Source organism: Vipera berus, assembly GCF_964194415.1.
Source record: "Vipera berus genome assembly, contig: HAP1_SCAFFOLD_413, whole genome shotgun sequence".
NCBI classification, from domain to species: Eukaryota; Metazoa; Chordata; class Lepidosauria; order Squamata; family Viperidae; genus Vipera; species Vipera berus.
This window is the reverse complement of record NW_027673370.1, coordinates 3402-26311: the sequence shown is the minus strand read 5'-3', so window position 1 is coordinate 26311 and position 22910 is coordinate 3402. Positions and strand designations below refer to the sequence as shown.

At 41.7% G+C, this 22910-nt stretch overlaps 1 protein-coding gene and 1 long non-coding RNA gene across 2 annotated transcripts; one reads left to right on the top strand and one right to left on the bottom strand.

Annotated features, from left to right (window-relative positions):
• Positions 1–333: 333 nt before the first annotated feature.
• Positions 334–13980, bottom strand: LOC308679396 (testicular acid phosphatase homolog; the record flags this gene model as incomplete). The annotated part of the gene is made up of 7 exons (XM_081347010.1): positions 334–466; positions 1246–1341; positions 3882–3980; positions 6435–6572; positions 9245–9331; positions 9498–9593; positions 13894–13980. Coding segments are annotated over 7 exons (736 nt in total), but the record flags the coding sequence as incomplete, so codon positions are not given.
• A 6097-nt stretch (positions 13981–20077) lies between these two features.
• LOC308679397 lies at positions 20078–22352 on the top strand. Its single transcript, XR_014028765.1, has 3 exons — positions 20078–20195; positions 20648–20728; positions 22178–22352. It is a non-coding gene; the product is annotated as an uncharacterized lncRNA (long non-coding RNA).
• The last annotated feature ends 558 nt before the right edge of the window (positions 22353–22910 follow it).

The window sequence follows — 22910 nt, the reverse complement described above, 5'->3', positions numbered from 1 at the left end:
CCCCCTGGGGATCACCTGTTGGCAATCCTTGACCCTGAGGAGGCCCTCCCTGTGGGAGCGCACAGGACGATGGGAAATTGATGCTGGCAGCAGGTGCTCCCTTAGATAATCCGGGCCCATGCCATTTAGGGCTTTATAGGTCATCACCAGCACCTTGAATCTCACCCGGAGGGCAACTGGAAGCCAATGCAGCTCGCGGAGAAGAGGTGTTACATGGGAGTATCAGGAGACTCCCATCACAAGCAAGGCCACGAGTCATAAAAGACCCAAGGTTGCCTACCCCTGACTAGGTCTTGATTCCAAACAGAGCAAATAATTCAAATTTAATTGTACCTCCAATGAATCGAGCCTTCTCCTGGGTAGCGTGCATTCCCACATGGGCTTCAATATTAAATACTTCTATCTCTGAGAGAGTTGCCAAAACTTGTGGTGTAGCCCAGCTAGGCAAAGTCATGTTATGGGTTTTCTGTGTAGAAAACGGAAAAAAAAGTTTTCTAATGAAATGGTGATCTTGTTGTAATTGGGACCATAGTTTTTAAGGCAGGGGCTTCCAAACTTGGCAACTTTAAGACACGTGGACTTCAACTTCCAGAATTCCTCAGCTAGCCATGCTATGTGAAATACTCAGCCATGTTGGCTGAGGAATTCTGGGAGTTGAAGTCCATAAAATTGCCAAATTTGGGGACCCCTGTCCTAAGGGACTTGTTAAGTGAGCTACACCCAATTTTAGAACCTTGTTTGCCATTTTGTTAAGTGAATCAATGCAATTGTTGAGTGAATCACATGGCTGTTAAGTGAATCTGGCTGCCTCCATTGACTTTGCTTGTCAGGAGCCCTTTTGAGAAGGTTGCAAATAAATGGTGATCACGTGACCCTGGGGACATTGCAAACTTTGTAAAAGTATGCCAATTCATCATTATTAAGTTTGATTACATGATGATGAGGATGTTACAATGGTTGTAAGCATGAAGAATGGTTGTAACTTTTTCCAGTGCCATCATAACTTTGAATGGTCGCTGAACAAATGCTGGTAAGTTGAGAAGTATCTGTAATGCAGACTCTTACCCAAGGGTAGGCAACCTTGGCTCTTTTATGACTCGTGGACTTCAACTCCCAGAATTCCCGAGCCAGCCATGCTGAGGAGAAATGGAGAGGTTTCCATACTGAGCCATGCTGGCTTAGGAATTCTGGGAGTTGAAGTCCACGAGTCCTAAAAGAGCCAAGGTTGCCTATCCCTGCTCTTACCTGACAGAAGAGTGTGTCATGCACCTTCCAGAGGCCTCTCAGGGTCAGCTGCTCAGATTTAAGCCCTGTATAATTAGCCATTTTTTCCATAAAGCCCTGCAAGAGAGGAAAACAGAAATAATTGACTAAGGTTCACTGTGCTCAATTATTTTCATCTCAATTAACCCTGCATTCTTACTTGCATTCATTGCAGATCTTCAGAGTGAACCTAAGCAGACCTGAACTATTTCAGGTCCAAGCATTTTAGAAAAGAGTTATGATTGCTTTCCCAAACTTAGATCTGTCTAGCAAAGTGGTTCCTCTCACTGTAGCAGTAACAGAGGTTAGTTTCAAAACCACTGAATCACCTGGGTCCTAGACTGGATGGATTCACTTGGTGGTTTTGTAGACTTTCCGACAGCCTGATCAAACTATTTGCTATTTATCCTTATTTGAGATATTACAGTTATTCTACGAAGGATTTGAAATTTGAAATTTCTTTTTTCAACAAGAAAACAGTATACTGAGCCATTTCTCTCTGCACTGAAGTAATCCTACTCAAGCCCTGTCCTGTATCCCATCTGGGATAAGCCATGTGTAAATTAGTACTGATTACTTCTGAGGCTGTGATGGCTCAAAAGAAACTTTTCTCCCTTTAGGAAGGTTAACATTAGGTTGTCTCCTTTTAATACCGAATTAAAACTCTTCCCTTGCAAATCAATCACTAATCCTCTTCATCGAATTGGTCCTGATATAACGAGAGGATGTTTTCTTTTAAATGGTTCACATTGTCAACTATTTCAAACAAAATGACATCTAAATTTAATGAAAAGAGTTGAGGAAGGTGTATTTTTTAATTCCTAAATGCCTGTTAAATAGCACAATATATCAGCCCATATAATAACATCGCTATGCAAATGATGCGAATTAGCATGTGGGTTTTTTGTGCTATTGCTTTTCCTAGATTTTGATTATTTCTATTTCGTGCTGTTTTGTTGTTAGGAACCCAGAGATTCATTTACAAAGAACTAACTTCTTTTGTGTTAATAGGTGTTAAAATTAGTGGAAATGACACCTGCATAAAAATGTCATTACAAAATGGATGACTTTGTTTCAAAACTAATGAGTGATATAATTTTTGTCATTCACAGTCAAATGACACAAATAACTCCAAATGACATACAGTTAAGGTACAATTATATTTAACTGTCTTGTCTGGAGTACTCAAGATGCCACAGACTTGTCTGTTATTCCAAGAAGTCCAAATTGTAATTTGATCTGTTGCATTTGGTCTACTATACTGGAGTCCATAAACTGAAATTTCACTGTACTGCTATAGTTTTATATTCTGGCCATTGTTAATATGTTTTGCATTTGTTTTGTTATTACAAATGCTTTGAATTTTTCTTTGTTCTTATTTTTGCAGGCCACTGTGGAACCATCCAAACATAAGGTGAAATAAAAACGTTTCAATCAGTATTAAAGAACTTGTGGTCCTCCATGTGTTGCTGAACTACAAATCCCAGGATTCCTTCCTGTTGGCCAGGCTATTAAATACTGTAGTTCAACAACATCTGAAATTATCTTGTCCTTTTAAAAAATCAAATATCTAAAAGCATAGTTCATACAACATGCAAAATTTAGGTAAAATGAACTTGGATAATTTGTTTCCCAATTTATTTACGGCACGGGTGTCAAACTCGCCACGTCACCTGATGTGTTGCAGCATATTGCGACTCTTTTTGCATTGCTGGCAATGGGGTGGGAGCGGCTTCAGTATGATGAAAACGGCCCATGGGCTGGCAGTTTGAAACCCCTGGTTTAGGGAATCCAAATTGTATATTACACTAAGCATAAAATAGTTTGTTTGGACATAACATATTATGTGAAATATTAATTATATTTTGTTAATCCAGGCGTAATGCGTTGCAAGACTTCAACTAGACAAAAGACAACCTATTTGCTTTGTCTACCATGACTTTAAAAAAGCATAATTACAGCCAAAGTGTCTAGACTTAAAATTGAAGTGGACGGCTAGGGGAAATCTGTTGGATGGTGGCACCTTGAAGCAAAATTGTATAGGTATTCAGTAATTTATTTAGGCCACGTTGGACAGGCAAATGGTTAATTGATTGATTGCTTGATTCCTGAGAATGTGTGAATGTATTCTGAAGACCTTTTCCAGACTTTTGTTTTCAGGATTTATTCATAAAATAGTACACAGACTTATAAATAGAGGACTGACATCCCCTAAACTTCGCTGAAGATATTACTTAGCCTTGTAACGAAACTTTCGGAAACCAACCTAAAAGCTTAGAGAACGAACCTCCACCATCAGATACTCAGACTCTATAGGAAATTCAGAGACTGCAACTATGTGGGTAATCGAAGAAGAAAATCTTAATAATTGTAATGATTCCCCAGAAATAGTTAGGACAATTGTATGAAAAAATATCACTTTCTAGATGTAATCATGAGCAAAACATGTTGGTGATAGAATGGACAGTCTGCCAATTTACATATTCTACAACTCGTAGAAGATAAAAATTGGTTTTACCATTCAGCAACTGCTTTTCCAATTTTGGATGGTGGGGAATTCTACTTCTAGAATTTGGTTTTAAATTATTCTCCTTATCTTAAGCCCTCTTCCACCATACCTTCCATTCTCTCAATTTAGCTTGATAGCTTGGCAAATTAATAGTCTCTTCCATCAATTGTTGATATCGTTGGCAGCTTCTGGTTGGTGGTTTTAAAAGCTAGGAACAGAAGTAGGGAACATAGAGAATTAGATTTGTTCCAGGCTGAAACTATTGGGTTGTACTTCAGTGTTAGAAATCGGGAACTTTGACTAAATACAGGTAGTCCACAAGTCATAAAAGGGCCAAGTTTGAAGGCCCCTGACTTATAACATTGTTAAAGATGGATTTAGGGATGTAATTTCTCCTAGTTTTCTACAAGAAGACTCTTTCAAAAATCCATAGATGAAAACTTTGCTCCCATACATTTATAATTTACCTTTATAATACACAAGACTCCAAGGGAGGCATATACAATAAAAATAAAATTATAACATTAAAACTAGGATTACCATAGTTAAGCATTCTACAAGGAAGATACATCTCTGAAGATTTTTTTTCATGTGATGCAAACTGCATAGATTTATTTATTTGTTCTTTTTGATCGTTAGTCCTCTACTCAGTGTGCATTCTGTTTTTTCAAACCCTAAAGTGATAGGGCCAAAGGAACACATCATTAGTAACTGGGTCTAAAACTATTTATTAGCCAGCAATCACTCTCTAAGGCTAAAATGTGAAATAGTGCATGTACAAATAAGTGAAAGCTAACTAGTTCAAAAGATGGTTTTATTTTACTTTTCATTCTTTTTACTCCTGAGCAATACATGCATTGGTATGTCTATGTGAGTGTGTATGTGTATCAAAAAAAAAGCAGGTGGTACACAACCAGGCAATCAAAACCCCACATCTTTTTATTTATTGTTGCACATGCAGGGGCTCGATGACAATTGTCAACTTGGCTTTTTTGAGTCTGCAGATATTCCTGAATCCAAATAACTAGGTGGTATGATATATTAATATTGAAACAGATTTTCCCTAAATTCTAATTAAAATATATGTTGGAATAATGGCGGAGAGTTAGATGCCACAGAAAAAATGTATGAGAATCAAACCTCTCTACGATCAGCATTTCTTTCAAAAAAAAATCTTTTTTAAAAAAATCCTCTCTTGCAGTGCTATAACTCTCTTTTATGATAAACTAGTGTTTGCTTCCAAATAAAACTAACTTTCTACGTAGCCCTGTTTTTGAGTCTTGTAGAAAAATAATGACTCCTGGATATTTTAGGGCCAAGAAAAAATAAATGTACATAATTCCAGTTTATCCTTATCCATTTTATTTATTCGTTCTTCGATTGATGTCCCGTCGTTCAGATCCAAGCAACATATAATACATATAGTCAGGGCTTTTTTCTCATAGAACGCTCAGAACGGAGTTCCGGCACCTTTTTTGGATGGAACCTTGTAGGGTAGGTAAGGCGAGTTGTATGACATGTGTGAGTTCTGGCACCTTTTTCTTTTACAAAAAAAGCACTGCATATAGTGCTCTCTATTCCCATCCTCCTGTTTTTCTCCATAAGAAAATTCTTGTGAAGAAAGTTAGGGTAAGAGAGATTGACTGTCCTAAAGTCACTATCAGGGTATATTCTAAAATAATATATTCTTTCCATATATGGAACTGATCAGATTCGCCTCAACTGCCAGAAGTGCATTGAAAGTGTTTATAGGTGGCCCTTAATTTAAATCCATTTAACGATTATACAAAATTACAGCGGCACTGAAAAAAATGACTTATGACCGGTTCTCACACTTATGACAGTCGCAGCATCTCCACCGGTGGTGGGATTCATCTGGTTCACACCAGTTCGGTAGAACCGGTAGCTAAATTTTGCTGAGTTCAGAGAACCGGCTGAATGCACACTGCTTCCATCAGTCTAGTCTAGGCCTGGAGGATGCCTCCCAGGCCTAGAATGGCCCGCTGGAAGTGCATGGATGCCACTTCCGGAAGCCCGTTCTAGGCCTCGAAGGCCCAGGCCTGTATCCAATAAGAGAACCGGTTGTTCAGGTATTTGAATCCCACCACGGATCCCCACACTCATATGATCAAACTTTGGGTGTTTGGCAACTAGCATATATTTACAGTGGCTGCAGTGTTCTGGGGTTCTGGGATTGTCATTTGCAACCTTCCTAGGGAGCTTCTGATAAGCGAAGCCAAATTCACTTAACGACTGCATGATTCACTTAATAACTGCAGTGATTCGCTTTATAACCATAGCAAAAAAGGCCATAAAATGGGGCATGACTCACTGCCTTGCTTAGCAATGGAAATTTGGGGTTCAGTTGTGCTCATAAGTTGAGGATTACCTGTATTTTATGTCTAGGGAACCTTTCAATCAGCAAATGGTGCTCTCGCCTGTTACCCATTTGCCAAAGATTTCGATACATATCTTGTAATCTGTATGATAAATATTTTTTAAACAACCATACCACGAATTCACAGTTACATGTTTATATTTTTTGTTGTTTTAAACTCCTTTTCTACTCTTCCAAATGTCATTTCACTGAACTGTACCTTGCAATGTATCATGAGCAGCCATATAAACAGGGTGGGAAAACATATAGGTTGTGTTCACTTACTTTGTCATACTTAGTAGGCACAGTGTGGATGGGAACAGGTTTCCAAGGAATCTCCGGATGTGAATTTGGATAAAGTCCCATCAGGTTGGCTTGGGCACTCATGATGGTGCGGTCGTAATCTGTGCTGCGGACATAGATCTGAAACATTGGATAACCATGCAGTGAGCCACTTCTATTGACAACAAGGTGATCAAAACATTGAAATTCTACACATTAGTGTAGCTTTTCTTGGGGAACACAAACTAGGATGGTAGGACCAAGCTGAGCGCCAAAGAATTGAGGCCTTTGAACTATGGTGCTGGAGAAGATTCCTCCGAGTCCCTTGGACTGCAAGGCGTTCAAACCGGTCAGTTCTAGAGGAGATCAACCCTGACTGCTGTTTAGAAGGCCAGATCCTGAAGTTGAAACTCAAAGACTTTGGCCACCTAATGAGAAGGAAGGACTCACTGGAGAAGAGCCTAATGCTGGGAAAGATTGAGGGCAAGAGAAAAAGGGGACGACACAGAATGAGGTGGCTGGATGGAGTCACTGAAGCAGTAGGCGTGAGCTTAAATGGACTCCAGAAGATGGTAGAGGACAGGAAGGCCTGGAGGAACGTTGTCCATAGGGTCGCGATGGGTCGGACACGACTTCACAACTAACAACAACAAGAAGAACCAAGCTTGTCTTCAACTTATAACCACAACTGAGACTGGAAATTCCATGGCTAAGTGATGAGGTCATTAAGTAAGTTTTGTCTGATTTTATGACCTTTTTTGCTGTGGTTGTTAAGTGAATAACCACAATTGTTAAGTAAATCATACAAATCTGCCTTCCCCCATTGATTTTGTTTGTTGGAAGCCCCCCGGGAAGGTCACAGTGGTGAATGCATGTCATATATGCTGGATGACAAGCACCCAAATTTTGATTGTGTAACCCAAGGAACACTGTGACAGTTGTTAAGTGTGAGAGCTGGTTGTAAGTCCATTGCTCCAGCACTGTTGTAACGTTGAACAGTTGTTAAACGAATAGTTGTTAGTCAAGGACTACCTTTAGTCAAGGACTACCTTAATTGAAGAAATGACTATTTTTTATTTATTTATTTTATTACATTTATATACCACCCTTTCCCGAAGGACTCAGGGCGGTTTACAGGGTAATTAAAAACCAAAATACAAAGGTTAAAAACAAGTTTAAAAAAGAATTAAATTTATCCCTGTATAAGTAAAACCCCAGTTAAAAAGATTAATCCTCAGCCTGGGCCAGAGAGCTCGAAGATACTATTGCTGGTATTTGTGGCAAAACCATGAATGGATTATTAATAATGGCAGTTGCTATAAGACATTAGCAGTATTCACATTTATTATTAGTTAAATTCTTTGATATGGGAGCTCAAGGCAGCATACATCACTATTTCTCCTATTTCTTCCTTCAATAACCCTGTGAAGTTGGTTGGGCTGACAGAGAGTACCTGGTCCAAAATCACCCCGTTATCTTCCATGCCGAAATGGGGGGGGGACTACAAGCTGAGTTTCCCCCACTGACTCCTTAACCCACTACAGACAGTCCTTGACTTATCACCGGTCACTAAGAGACTGTTCAAAGTTACAACAGACACACCAAAATTTATTTACAACCCTGTTCCAAAGGACCGATGGACAGTCCTGCCCCTCTGTGTCAGATATGTGTGTTGTGTATGTGGGTATATGCATAATGGTATTTTTTTGAGAGCTGAATGCAACAAAATTTCATTTTAATGTATGCTGTTTAGTGTACATTTAAGGTGACAAAGATTCTATTCTATTCTATTCTATTCTATTCTATTCTATTCTATTCTATTCTATTCTATTCTATTCTATTCTATTCTATTCTTCTATTCTATTCTATCCTATCCTATCCTATCCTATCCTATCCTATCCTATCCTATCCTATCCTATCCTATCCTATTGAGTCATGTTGACTGTATTTTGGGTGCCTGGTAACCGGCTGAAATTTATGCCAGTTTGCAGTGTCCTGGGGACATGTGACTGTGATTTACGATATTCTTGCTTAACAACCTCCGCATTAACTTAACAACCACCATGTTTACTTAACAACTACTGGGGGGAAAAAAGAAGTCATAAAATTGGCTTGGTTGTACAGATGACCTGCTTTACAACTGTCACAATTTATGACCGTAATTGCCAGGCTCAATTACAGTCGTTGAGGACTACCTGTACACCACACTTTATGTGCACACTGTGTGCATTCTAAATCTCCCCTTACTTGTATTACTTAATCGTACAGCATTTATGAGCACAAAACTAAGAACTATTAATAAGCCAATCTTCGTTCTGCATGTATAAATATAACTAAGCAAGGAAAGAGACTGATGGGTTTTATTTGAAAAGCAGAGGTAAATACAATCCCTTACAACTCATATGTACCAACCTAGATACACTGCTTACTCCCTTCCATTAATTTGACCTTAATCTACATATTTAATAGAGAATTTCCTGCAAATACCATGGAGCCTGAGGCAACTTGAGCAAATAAGAGAGAAACATTTGGGAGGTTTCCTGACTATTTTCAGAATAACCTTTCGAGAAATGTTGGTCTTAGATTAAGTTGTTTTGGTTTTCACAGGATCTGGCCAAAGACAGCCCCCCCCCCGCCCCCCACACACATAAAAACTAAAAAGTCTGAGCAAGATTGTGGTTAGGGCTTGCTGCTGTATTATTTTTAATTATTATTTGTCTCCCCTGTTTATGATTGCATTCAGTTTGTTTGCTGCCCCTGGAATTCAAAGGAGCTGAATTATGTTGACCAATGTATTATTAAAGAAAGCTTACTTCTTGTGGTTTGTAGGAACGGCTCAGAAATCCAGTGTACCTCTCCCGGAGGAATTGTCCCAGAGCCTTCTGTTGCAAAATGCCCGCCTATGACAGGGAAAGAGCAAATATTAAAATCCTACTTGCTTTGGGGCTGAAAAGTAAGGTAAGGTAGGACTCAGCTGGCACCAAGCAAGGATTGTCATTTGCCCCCTCTTCTGCATGTCAGCACAGGCTGCAAATAACAATAATTAAAATTCAACCCTGAATGTACCTCACTCAGCTGCTGGAAACCATGAGGCCAAGCTGTTGCTTTGTGGGGATCCATTGGGTAGGTGCTGAGGGGAGATCGGTCACCATGGCGATAAACCTGGGAAAGGAAGAGTTGCAAGATTGGCAATGATAGACATCCAAGTAGTTTTTCTTTGACTCTAAAGAGGGCCGCACATGACTACCTTAAACCAGGATCAGTAAAGCACCATTGCTCTGTTTATCCAACATAGGATGCCCAAATCATTAAACTCAGTTGTAGTTTAGCATGAATGATCTTGTTTACACAATGTGCCAAGGCTAAAATCCCATAATATGCTGAACAAACAAATTATCCAACTTTTTAGCCTAACACAGCAACTTGTGGAAACCTACTTAGATAATGGAGAATATTAGTAGTTCAGGGTTGATGTGAGAGGTCCTTCGTGCTCTCTGAGCTTGGTTGCTTTCTTGCAGACATTTCATTGCCCATACTAGGTAACATCATCAGTGCTAGTAGGGAGTGGGGTTTGCTCTCAATTTATATTCTAGTGGCTTGCCCTGTCAGTGTTTGTGGGAGTGATCTCGGTGGTTCTTTGATTGGGCTGTTTACTGTTAGCTTGCTTGGTAGTTCCTTGATTGGGGTATTGTTTACTTGTGGATTGTTGGTCTGTTGTTAATCTTGCGGTTAATCTATGCTTATTTAGGTGTTGATTGCTGCCAGGATGGTGTTTTGGTTTTTTGTTCCCTTTTTTGGCTTGTTGATTGTCCCTATTGCACAGTGGCAGATGTTGTTTATGTCTCTGTGTCTCTGCAAATAGTCTGCAACTTCATCAAAAAGTGCCTGACCACTCAACCCAATACAGCAGAGCAAACACGTTGTAAAAAGGATAACACTGCCATACATCAAAAACTTCTCAGAAACCACTAACAGACTATTGCAACCACACGGCATCATAGCATACCTGCCTTTTTCCATAGAGCAAATACTGGGGGCTTTTGTCTGTGTGGGAAGTCAAATTCAGCAACTTAAGTAGGGACAAGTAAAAACATTTCCCATAACCTCTTAGAAGCAGAATTCTAAAGTGAAAAAAAATCAACAAATTTCTTGCAAGTTTACAAGTGATTGAGATGCGTGGCTCAACTCAGTTGCTATAATATCAGTAGATTTGATTTGCCATCAGCTAATGTGCGAAGGACAGACTCTTTTTTGAATTAATCGCCTCTCTCTATAATTTTTGAGATTGATTACCTGGCTTGTTTACAACTGGTTTGCTTCTTTTTCTAATGTAATAATGTGGACTTCTGCATTCAGATTTCAGACTGATTCCCCAAAACTATCAGCATTGCTTTTCTACGTATTGAGAATATTAACCTATTACCCAAGATCACATTGATACCCGAGAAGTTAGACAATGGTTTTCTTGCAAGACTTTGCAACTCAGAACATTGTAAAACTTCTCTTTTGGATCCAAGGAAGTACCTTAAACTTCAAATGTAGCAGAAGGGGGAAGAGAAGACTCTAGGGCAGGGGTCTTCAAACTTGGCCCTTTTATGACTTGTGGACTTCAACTCTCAGAATTCCTCAGCCAGGCATGCTGGCTGAGGAATTCTGGGAGTTGAAGTCCACAAGTCATTAAAGGGCCAAGTTTGAAGACCCCTGAACTAGGATGTCATTGGTGGCCTCGCCTCTCACAGCTCTTTCCACATAGCCCACATTCTGAACACTTACAATATTCCACAGGTAGTATAATTTTTCACAGAACAGCTTGTAGCTTTTGAAATGATCAGTCTCAGTAAATTAAACTGCACTTCTTGTATTATCTTGTATCTTTATTTTAATACTTCAATTTAATCAATGAAACCATCCTAAGTAAACCAAAGACCCAGCAGCCGCACAAGACAAAACAGGAGTCATCTACAACATACTGTGGAAGGACTGCCACAGCCACTACGTAGGGCAAACAGACAGAAGGCTAGCAGAGCACATCCATGAACACCAACTAGCAGTCGGAAGCCATGATGAAAACTCTTTAGTTTCACAGCATATAGGTAAAGGTAAAGGTTTCCCCGCACATGCGTGCTAGTCGTTTCCAACTCTAGGGGCCGGTGCTCATCTCTGTTTCAAAGCCGAAGAGCCAGCGCTTGTCCGAGGACATCTCCGTGGTCATGTGGCCGGCATGACTAGATGCCAAAGGCGCACGGAACGCTGTTACCTTCCCACCGTAGTGGTCCCTATTTTTCTACTTGCATTTTTACGTGCTTTCGAACTGCTAGGTTGGCAGAAGCTGGGACGAGTAACAGGCGCTCACTCTGTTACGCGGCACTCAGGATTCGACCCGCCAAACTGCCGACCTTCTGAACGACAAGCTCAGCGTCCTAACCCACTGAGCCACCACATCCCTTCACAGCATATAGGCAGATTTAATACACAGTTTCAACTGGGAAACCATCCTAGACCAAGCCAAGTCCAAAAATGCTAGGGAATTCCTGGGAGCCTGGGCACTCTGACAAATCGGCCATCAATTGACACATAAACATAAACAACATCTACATACTGTGCAAAAGGGACAATCAACAAGCCCAAAAGGGAACAAAAAGACCAAAATACTTCCCAAGCAACAACCAGATGAGCATAGATTAACTGCAAGATTAACATCAGGCCAACAGTCAAGTAGTAAACAATGCCCCAAGCAAGGAACTGCCAAAGAAGCCAACAATAAACAGCCCAACCAAAGAACCAAGACCACTCCCAATATTGACAGGCAAGCCACGGCGATAAACTCTAAAAAGGGAACAAAAAGACCAAAACACCACCCTAGCAGTAATCAACACCCAAATGAGTATAAATTAGAAGGGGGGGGCTGTGATATCTGGGCTCATCCATAATGTTCAGAAGTAAGATAATAAAGTACTTTGAGCCATGAGGTAAGAACCCTCACAAATACAAAATAGGCCCTACTATAATTTATCTTAGGGACGCGGTGGCTCAGTGGGTTAGGACACTGAGCTTGTGGATCAGAAGGTCGGCAGTTTGGTGGGTCAAATCCCAAGTGCCGCGTAGCAGAGTGCGCGCCTGTTACTTGTCCCAGCTTCTGCCAACCTAGCAGTTCGAAAGCACGTAAAAATGCAAGTAGAAAAATAGGGACCACTACGGTGGGAAGGTAACAGCGTTCCATGCGCCTTTGGCGTCTAGTCATGCTGGCCACATGACCACGGAGTCGTCCTGGCTCTTCAGCTTTGAAACGGAGATGAGCAACACAGACACAGACACAGACACAGACACACACACACACACACACACACACACACACACACACACACAGAGAGAGAGAGAGAGAGAGAGAGAGAGAGAGAGAGAGAGAGGTTTTTCCTCCCCACCTCTCCCGGGCTTTCTTTTTCATCTTTTCTTCTTTCTGAGGAAGATGGCTATAATGCAGCTAATGAGTCAAGATATAATTCCAAACCAAAGTTGCTTCTAATCTATCCTAAACTGACATGGAAAGAAAATAAGCAGCAGACTTTTGAAGAAGTAGGCTTTCCAGTAGCATTAGAATACACACACACACACACACACACACACACACACAGAGAGAGAGAGAGAGAGAGAGAGAGAGAGAGAGAGAGAGAGAGAGAGAGAGAGAGAGAGAGAGAGAGAGAGAGAGAGAGAGAGAGAGAGAGAGAGAGAGAGAGAGAGAGAGAGAGAGAGAAACATTTTTCTACACTTCATCAGGGATCGTGTGCCTAATGACATATTATAATTTCTCTTGCTATAAGACCCATCCTTTTGAAGTACATTTCAGTTCTCTCTGTCATAGTCACAACCTTGATTTTTTTTGCTTTCCTTTTTTTTCATGCAGCTTGTAAGTGGAGACATGACAAAGTAATCACCCAAAGCATTTTTGTTGAACTTCTAATGTTGGACAGGCACTGGACCTAATCCACATGGTGCCCCTTTACCAGATCTAACTCTATGTAGTCCCCAGCTTGATCGCCACCTTTTCCACCTGAGATCCAATTAAGCCATCCCAAGAACCAAACAAACAGTGATTCCCAATTCCTGGCTACAGGCTGGGCTAAAGAGAACACAGAACATAGAATCATAGGGCTGGAAGGGGCTTCAGAGGTCTTCTAGTCTAGCCCCCCCTGCTCAAGGCAGAAGCCTTATAACATCACCGTCAAATGGTTGTCCAGTCTATTTTTCAAAAACCCCAGCAATAGACCAGCCTTTTCTTCTAACGAGAAGTTCCCCATAGCTGCTGGATTCTGCTCCTCTGTCTCCAGCTGGCTTTCTCTTTGGCTATCCTGACTGGGAGAAAATAATGGATTTGACCGCTTAACGGGAGAAGGCTAGTCGAAATCATCTTGTTAAGCCAGAGATCCTGAAATTCCTAGTTCTGCCATTGTACCAGTCTGTTTACCAGCGTAACGAAGCGAAGTATTCTTCCTTGGGCAGTTGAGGGAAACAGCATCTCCAGGAGGAGAAGAATCCAAGCTGGGAGCCTCATGGTCTTGAGTGGGCTGCCCCTCGTAAACACAGGAGAAGAGTGAGGGCTCCAATTATATAGCTCTAGCTTCCAGAGAACCTTGTAATTATCTTGTTTTTCCCCCCTCTGCTGACAGATTTAACAGGTGCCCCACCACAAAGCATGTGGAGGTGAGGGGATTGTTCTATCTCAGTTATGGTGCTTTCCCCATCCATCACACACTTGCTCATCATCTTTAAGAAACGATCTCACTGTGGACAGGCGAGCTGAGGGGGGAGGATTATTCCCCAGGATTACAAATCTCAGCCAAGACATTACGTCTTGTGTGTTCAAGCTGCAGAGAAAGGTCAAGGCATGTGGCGACTGGTAACTGCTTCTTTCAGGCTGAGGTCTTCCACCATTAGGAGTTGCGTGACTGAGCTAAATTCAGAGGATGCATGTATGAAGATGCGCCAAAGTGCCTGGTGGAATTCGGCTAATTTCCGGGGAAGTTTAGGCAGAGATACTTTTCAGATAAAAGTTCAGAGAGAAGACTGAACTTAGATCAGAAAACGCCAAACATGGTTGACTGGCTGGTTTGAAAGTTCTTCTCTTGTCAGAGTACCAGGCAACTGTTCTCAGCTGCTAATGAATCATTACAGATAAGTCTTCTACTTATAACAGTTCATTTAGTGACCGAAGTTACAACAGCACAAAAAAGTGACTTATGATCATTTTTCACACTTACGACCATCGCAGCATCCCCAGGATCACGTGATCAACATTTGGACGCTTGGCAACTGACTCACATTTCTGACTGCGGCTGTGTCCCGGGGTCACACCTTTTGTGATTTTCTGACAAGCAAAGTCAATGGGGAAGCCAGATTTACTTAACAACCATTTTACTAACATCAGCTATAGAGATTCTCTTAACAACTGTGGCAAGAAAGGTCATAAAATGGGGCAAAATTCACTTCACAACTGAAATTTTGGCCTCGATTGTGGTTGGAAATCAAGGACTACCTGTACTTTGAAGAAACGTTCAAGGTAATCTAATCCACCCTCCTGTTCAGTGCAAGGTGTACTACATGACAACTTTAAGATGTGTAGGGTTGAACTCCCAGAATTCTTCCCTAGCTGCCAAGGTTGAGAAACACTAGACCAGACATGTCAAACACAAGGCCCGGGGGCCGGATCCGGCCCACAAAGTGGTTTCATGTGGCCCGCGAAGCCATCCTGGAAACAGTGAGGGAACGGCCCCCACTGCCTTGGCCCTGGCCCAGAGACCCTCCTTCTGCCAGAGACCCTCAGATCTGTCCCACTCCTGCCCGGGCCCCCATAGGCACCCTTGATGCGAACGATGTAGAGCTGGCCACGCCCACCCAGCAGGCCATACGCACTCTAGCCACGCCCACCCAGTAGGCCACGCCCACCCTGGCCATACCCACCCGGCCCCCTGAGGGCAACCGCAATGCTGATGCGGCCCTCAATGAAATTGAGTTTGACACCCCTGCACTAGACTGTTTAGTAAGCTGCCAAGATTGAGAAACACTTAGTAGAGTATCTCTAACCAATGACCATCCAGTCTCTGTTTGAAAACCTCTCACTACTTCATTTGAGAATCTTTGTCATAAATGAATCCAATTGGTTTCTGAATTAGGTGCCATTCAGATGTACTGTACTATTGCTGGATCATGGGGGAATATATACAAATACCCGAGAACATTAAATCAGGGCTTTTCAACCTTTTCACCCATTGTACCACTTTTAGGATATGGCAGCATCCGAGTACCACCACTCAAAAACTTGATGACCAAAAAAAGAAAAAGGAAAAAAGTGATGAAGTACAGGTAGTCTTCGACTTACAACAGTTTGCTTAGTGACTGTTCGAAGTTACAATGGGACTGAAAAAAGTGCCCCCAAGCCACAGCCAAGCAAGACACCTGAGGTTTTCATTGTTGTGAGCATTTCTGTTGAGGATTGGCAGTGGGGGTGGGGGGAGTGTTTGGCTTTTATTCCCCCCTCCCGTCTACTGGGTGGTTGCAGCAGGTTTTGGTCACTTCACATGACCCTGGGAGACTGTGACCATCATAAATATGAATCAGTTGCCAAGCATCTGAATTTAAATCACCAGACCCTGGAGATGCTGCAACATTCTTCTGGGCTCAGCAGAAGTGCCAGGATCAGCACCAACTCCAGCTGGAGCCTGGCACTGATCCTGGCACTTCCGCTGAGCCCTTACAGCCCTGCAGCTCCAGCCATCTCTCGCTCAGGCTTGTGCGGTGCTGCCACCAGTTCAGCTCATGACACTCCCCCACTACCACTTTTCTAGGATGGTCGTGTACCACTTGCCAGGTGCCAATGTACCACAGGTGGTACCTGTACCACTGGTTGAAAAGCCCTGTGCTAAATGCAAGGGAGCCACAACTAAATTGGCTTTCACTAACTGAATAGGTCAGTAGAATGAATAAATGCAAGCAGTTGACATTGTCATAGCTAAATATTCCCATAACACTGATCCTAGGGTTATCTTGATTTCCATTAGGTAAGAACATATTTTTAAAGAGATATGGTGGTGGAAATATACAACTTATATCTGCCTGAATCCAGTTTCTAGATTCATTTTAAATCCAAATCTGTTGAGGTCATGATAAACCTCACTTTTTTTTCCCCTTTTCTTGAAATCAGTTCCTGAAATAGCTATTGATTGGCTTCAGAGCAAAAGGCTTCAGAGCAAAAGGCCAACATCCGTTCTCCCTGTTCAGCTCCCCATCTAAGTGGGAAGGCCGTGAGTTTTCTGCACAGATATTCCAAAATGAAATCATGTTCATTTCAACCTCGTACAACAAACAAGCTGAGCAGTTGGAATTAGTCCCCCAGGCACAGAACTCAAATGTTTGTAAATACAGAATACAAAGCTACGTTGATGCTTTTCTTTAAAAAGGAGAACTTCAAAGCACACATTAACCATACTTTTTTCAGATTGAATCGACTGAGCGATTTTAAAATGCTGGATTAATTTGCTCTTTTGGTTCACATTAAAATTATAGCAAGGCAGGAGTGCTGGATTTAAAATAATTGCCTTCGTGCTATTTCTGAAACACTAATCCGAGTGGCAAAGCCCTGCCAACCTTACCGTACAAGTGACAACATATCTTTGTGCATAGTGGCCAGCAGGGCACTTAGAAGATAAGAGGATAAGTATTAGACAGAGCAGTAGTTGGTATTATAATTGCTGGTTAGCAAAACTTCTGGGAGATCAAAGGTGCCAAAGGTCAAAGCAAATCTTGGAATTAAGTCTGGCAAACTAATCATGGGGCTATTCAGTAAGGATCTATCCAAGAATATATAATGATACCCATCCATCATTAAAGGTGGCACTGATGTCTTCATAAGGCATTTCATATTTCTGCATTTCTGTAGAGGTAGTCCTTGACTTATGAGCCACAGTTCAGCCCCAAATTTCTGTTGCTAAATGAGACGTTAAGTGAGGTTTGCCCCATTTTTTTACAACCTTTCATGCCGCAGTTGTTAACTGAATCACTGCGGTTGTTAAGTTAGTAACAATAGCTGTTAAGAGAACCTGGCTTCCCCACTGACTTTGCTTGTCAGAAGGTCGCAAAAGGGGTTCACATGACCCCGGGACGCTGCAACTGGTCATAAATATGAGCCAGTTGCCAAGCATCCTTAATTTTGATCACGTGACCACGGGGATGCTGCAACGGTCGTAAGTGTGAAAAATGGTCAGTGCCATCGTAAATTAAATAAAAATTAAACAAATTAAATTAAATAAACCTTTATTGTCAAAGTACAACATGTGTACATTGAGATTAGCTGAGCCTCCCCCCCGTGCTCCCTCCCCCCAACACACAGTGACAACAAACCCTCCATCCTACCACACCATGGGAACCAACTACACCGCACACCGGCCTCCCAAGTCAATTCTGCATAAGTTCACAGAGATTATATCCCATTCAAAAGCCTAACAGCCCACGGATAAAAGCTGTTTTTCAGCTTGTTGGTACGGCTGGCTATACTCCTATATCTCCAATGGTAGGAGATATAGGAGTATATCTCCTATATTATCCTACCCAATGATAGGAGAGTAAAGAGGTAACTTCAAACAGTCACTAAATGAATGGTTATAAGTTGAGGACTACCTGTATAGAAACTCAGCATGGCTACTGCTCAAGAGTTCAATGACCTAATGGGGCAAATGTTTGCATATTGGGAGAGTGACTGCTACTGTTTTTTGTTCAGATGACCTGTTCTGGTCAGTGCTCTTTCAGTTTCCAGCTTACTCTCCAAACAGCCTTTGCCCTCAGAACTAAAAACTTGCAGACAACAATTTAGAGGCCAGCCATGGGAGCACTTGGAGTTTTTATTGCCACCTTCCTTTTCCTTGGAGTAGCAGGTGGGTACAAATACATCAACTGCAGCTGGTCCTGTGGTCAGGTAAAGAGAGATCATTGTGTCAGGCAGAGGTTGTTGATGGACACAAGTGGATAGCTCTCTGAGCTTCTCCTTGAAGACAAAGATTGGCAAACTTTCAGTGATCAGTTGGCATCACTAATTTTTTTAGGGTAGCCTAAAGGTAGTAGTCACCACATCATACCTAAAGTTAGGGGTTGGTTTTGAGGTTGACGTGACTCTGGGCAACGTGGCTCTTTTAGAGTTAATGTTATACTTTTCATGAAAATGAAATGCCAGGACGTTGTGTTGTCTGCGTTCATCCTTCTCCATTCATGAACACAGTCAAGATCAGAGCTCTAGGGACCCCGTGTGTGGAACGTAACAGCAGTCTGGGGTCACAGTCCACCCATCCCTAAGAAAATAATCCTAATCAAGCCAACATGAAAACCACTATAGTGTACTAATTAAGAATGTCCAGGATTAAATAAGACAGATATTTAAGTCTCCATTAAACCAGGAATACTCCTTGGTGATGATCAACTCGTCTCTCTAAATGGTATGTGGTTAAGACTTTGGGATTCTGGACAAACGGACATTAACAAGGGATTGGTCAGATGAGAGACAACATAGCCCACAGCTGGATAGATGGTGAGGCAAGAAGCTCAAAATTGACCCCGGTTTCTTGGGCTGCAAAGGAGATTGGAGGGGAGAGATTCTTTCAACAATAAAATAGAATTAGCACTTCTGGTTATGATTCCTGTCTGGTTTACTCTACATGGCTGACAATCTCCCAGTCCAACTCAAATGGTTAATGTGAGAAGTTTGCACAGGAAGGCATAAGCCCAACTTGCTTCAGAGAAAACTTAAAAGAAGATCAGGCTGCATTAGTGCTGCTTTACCTGAGATGCAAAAAAACGCAAGTGACCACAGATGGACACACTTTTGATACACATGAGTCTCCTGTTTGAGCAGGGGGCTGGACTAGAAGGCCTCCGAGGTCCCTTCGAGCTCTATTCTAATTGACTCATGTTTTTGTGTCAAGGCAAACACTGTTGAATTCCTAATACTGGAATGAGATTCAACTGCCAATTTTCTCAGCCTTTGTTCGTGAATTCAGACATGACAGCGTTCCCTTGTGTTTAAATTATTTTACTATGGTCATTAACCCACACAAACTTGTTCTTTCCAAGGACTAAGATGTTCCTCTTTTTGAGAAAAATTCTTTAGGGCATCTGGAGCGGAACCAAGCACTTCAGGATTAGCCCAATTAGTACACATTCCTTTTATATTTCTATTTTGCTAACATGGTCCCAAGTATTTGCTTGCCTCACAGAAAGAAGGTGACAAAAGTCAGGAATGGATTCTGGCCATTCCTTTTATGTGTATAATGTGACTGCAAAACATGTAAAAAAAGGAAGAGGGCTTTTACTGTGTGATTGTAGCTTCATTGTGACTTTTTGATATAGAGCCTGCAGATACCTCTATAAATGGGCATCTGCCTCCAGTTTCTTCCTTTTTAGGACACAAATTCATATTGTTGTTGGAATGGGTTACTGGAATTAATATTCTTCAAAACATCCTTCTTTACCAATTAAATCTCTGAGCAGGAATAGCTGTGCTTCTCGTGCAAATATCAACAGACCCTTGTACACCTAAAAAAAGACCGCATTGACTACCTGACATTTCCTACATTGTGGCTCCTGTTCTTGATATTGTAAAGAAAATTCAAAAATCTGTGATGTCTCAAGATAATGTCGAAGAAAAAACTCTGCTGCGATAAATGGGCCCTGCTGGTTGTGTCTGATGGAAATTGGAGTACCCCATCTTTATTAGACTACAATAATGTGTGTATTTAAGAATATTTAACAAATACTTTCTTGGCATATAAATGGTGCTACAATGATTTAAAGCTGTGATCGGGATTTAATGGTTTTATGCAGTTGAATGAGGATAAATGCAGTTACTGGTCTAGTGGTGCCTAAACTTCATGGTTTTGTCTTATGGTAAGATTAATGGGAGTTATATTTTTTTTAAAAAAAATCAAGACAACCATTTATTTATCTAGCTGCCAACCCTGCCTAAGTATCTATAAATATTTATATAGTTAATAGGCACAGTGATAGAGAAATAGAGATACAAATTATCAGATCTTTTAAATTTCTTTTTCTCCTCTTAGATATATGCATTTACACAATTGATATGCATATAGCACTCTCCTGCCTTGGAAAATTAGTATCTTCTGTTCAAAACTGCATTGATGTTTTTGATAATGATTTACTATTTTCCTTTTGTGTAGTGTCAACAGACATTTTTGATCTTTCTGATGCTCTTTATGAGGATACCACAACAGTTCCACCGAGAAAGCCAGAAAATCAGGGTAAGCAAAAAGTGTAAAAATTGAAAATTTGTGCTTTATAAACGTTATAATTTATCTTTAAATGGGGGAGCTCTTAGATTCACTGAAAATAAGTAAGATTTCTTTTTTTATATTAACGTTTGTAGAGTACGTTGTTTTAAATCCAGTGTTTTAGAAACTTTAGTTTTTGTTAACAAATTAGATTTTTCTGAAGACAAGCTTGGGTATAAGCTACATATATATAGTGAATTGCCACCCATAATTTCTACCTCTATATTGATTAGAAATAAAGGGGGTTCAGTGTGAGTGAAAATGGGTAAAACCAGGTTCTATCAACCCCACTTGGAAAGCAAAATAATGATTATAAAGTCACGAAAAGGGCATTCTCTGTGTGCTGAAATGCAGTTCTTTATTGCTCATTCAGATATATTTTGATTATTCTGGAAAGAGATTTTTTTAAAATATAAAAATGACCAGCATTCCCCCCCCCCACACACACACCCTGGCAAAATGACAGTACCTTTAAAATTGATGGACCTGTGACTCCCACCCACCACAATAGAGTAGAATACTGAGATGAAAAAAAATCACCAGTTGAATTTCTGCTTGTTAGGAAACTACTAAAACAGGGCTTTTCAACCAAGTGGTACGGGTACCACCTGTGGTACGTTGTCACCTGGCAGGTGGTACTCGACCATCCTAGAAAAGTGGTAGCAGGGGAGGGGAATGAGCTGAACCGGTGGCAGCACCGCACAAGCCTGAGCGAGAGATGGCTGGAGCTGCAGGGCTGCCAGGGCTCAGCGGAAGCACCAGGATCAGCGCCAGGCTCCAGCTGGAGCTTGGCGCTGATCCTGGCGCTTCTGAGGCCAGAAGCGCCAATCAGCTGGAATATTGCAGCATCTCCAGGGTCTTGTGATTTACATTCAAATGCTTGGCAACTGATTCATATTTATGACAGTCACAGTGTCCCAGGGTCATGTGAAGTGACCAAAACCTGCTGCAACCACCCAGCAGACGGGGGGAATAAAAGCCAAACACCTCCCACCCCACCTCCAATCCTCAACAGAAATGCTCACAACAATGAAAACCTCGGACAAAAGGAAGAGCACCGCCAGGCGGGGCAGGCAGGTGTCTTGCTCGGCTGTAGCTTGGGGGGCACTTTTTTCAGTGCCATTGTAACTTTGAACAGTCACTAAGCGAACTGTTGTAAGTCGAGGACTACCTGTACTTCATCACTTTTTTCTTTTTTTTTTCTTTTGGCCATCAGGTTTTTGACACCTTGTTAGGCGACTGGTGGTACTCGGATGTTGGCATATACTAAAACTGGTACAGTGGGTGAAAAGGTTGAAAAGCCCTGTACCAAAATACTCAGGAGGCGCTCAGCTGGATATTGGCTGTGATAAGTTGAGAACAGTAGAGGATAGCTTTGATTTTGAAATGAGTCTCTTCCCTTTGCTCCCTTCTTTCCAGAGTGTCCAAATATTCCCCGAGACATCGTGTTATTGATCGATGGGTCAAGCAGCGTTCGCCATATGGAATTTCTTGCACAGAAATTATTTGTCGTACTCTTCAGTAAAACCTTTCCTGAAAATACTCTGGTCAGTTGGAGGGAGGGAGAATCCCGTAAGGGAGATAATTTTTTCCAATGTGGATTGCTCTCTGAAGCCAAATGGAATGGGATGGAATGCTGTAATGGGAAAATACTTTGTTCTTCTGAGCGTGGCTTTCATAAGACAGTTGAGGCACCCATCATATACCATGGGGAGGAGAGGGATACTTTTGTGAGCCATGATAAGAAATGGTGCAAAGAAAAGAACTGCCTAAAACAGGGGTTCCCAACCCATGGTCCACGGCCTGGTACCGGGCTGAGACCTGTTGGCCACCGGGCCCCGGGAATAGCTGGCAAGCCCCACCCCACTAATGGTAGAACCCCTGCACGGGCATTAGTGGCCCCATTTGCTCATGCGCAGGAATGCTAGCACCACCACATCACGCAGGCACCGGTGGCCTATTTGCGCATGCACACAGGCATCAGCACATGCATCATGGGGCGAGCAACCCACTTGTGCATGTGTGCGCACACACGCTAGTGCCGCCGTTGTGCACAGGCCCATTTGCATTTCCCTGCTGCTCCGTCTCCTTCTGGGCCGCCAAGCTGGAAAAAGGTTTACAGTTTAGTTTGTAGAGACAGAAAGAAAGAAAG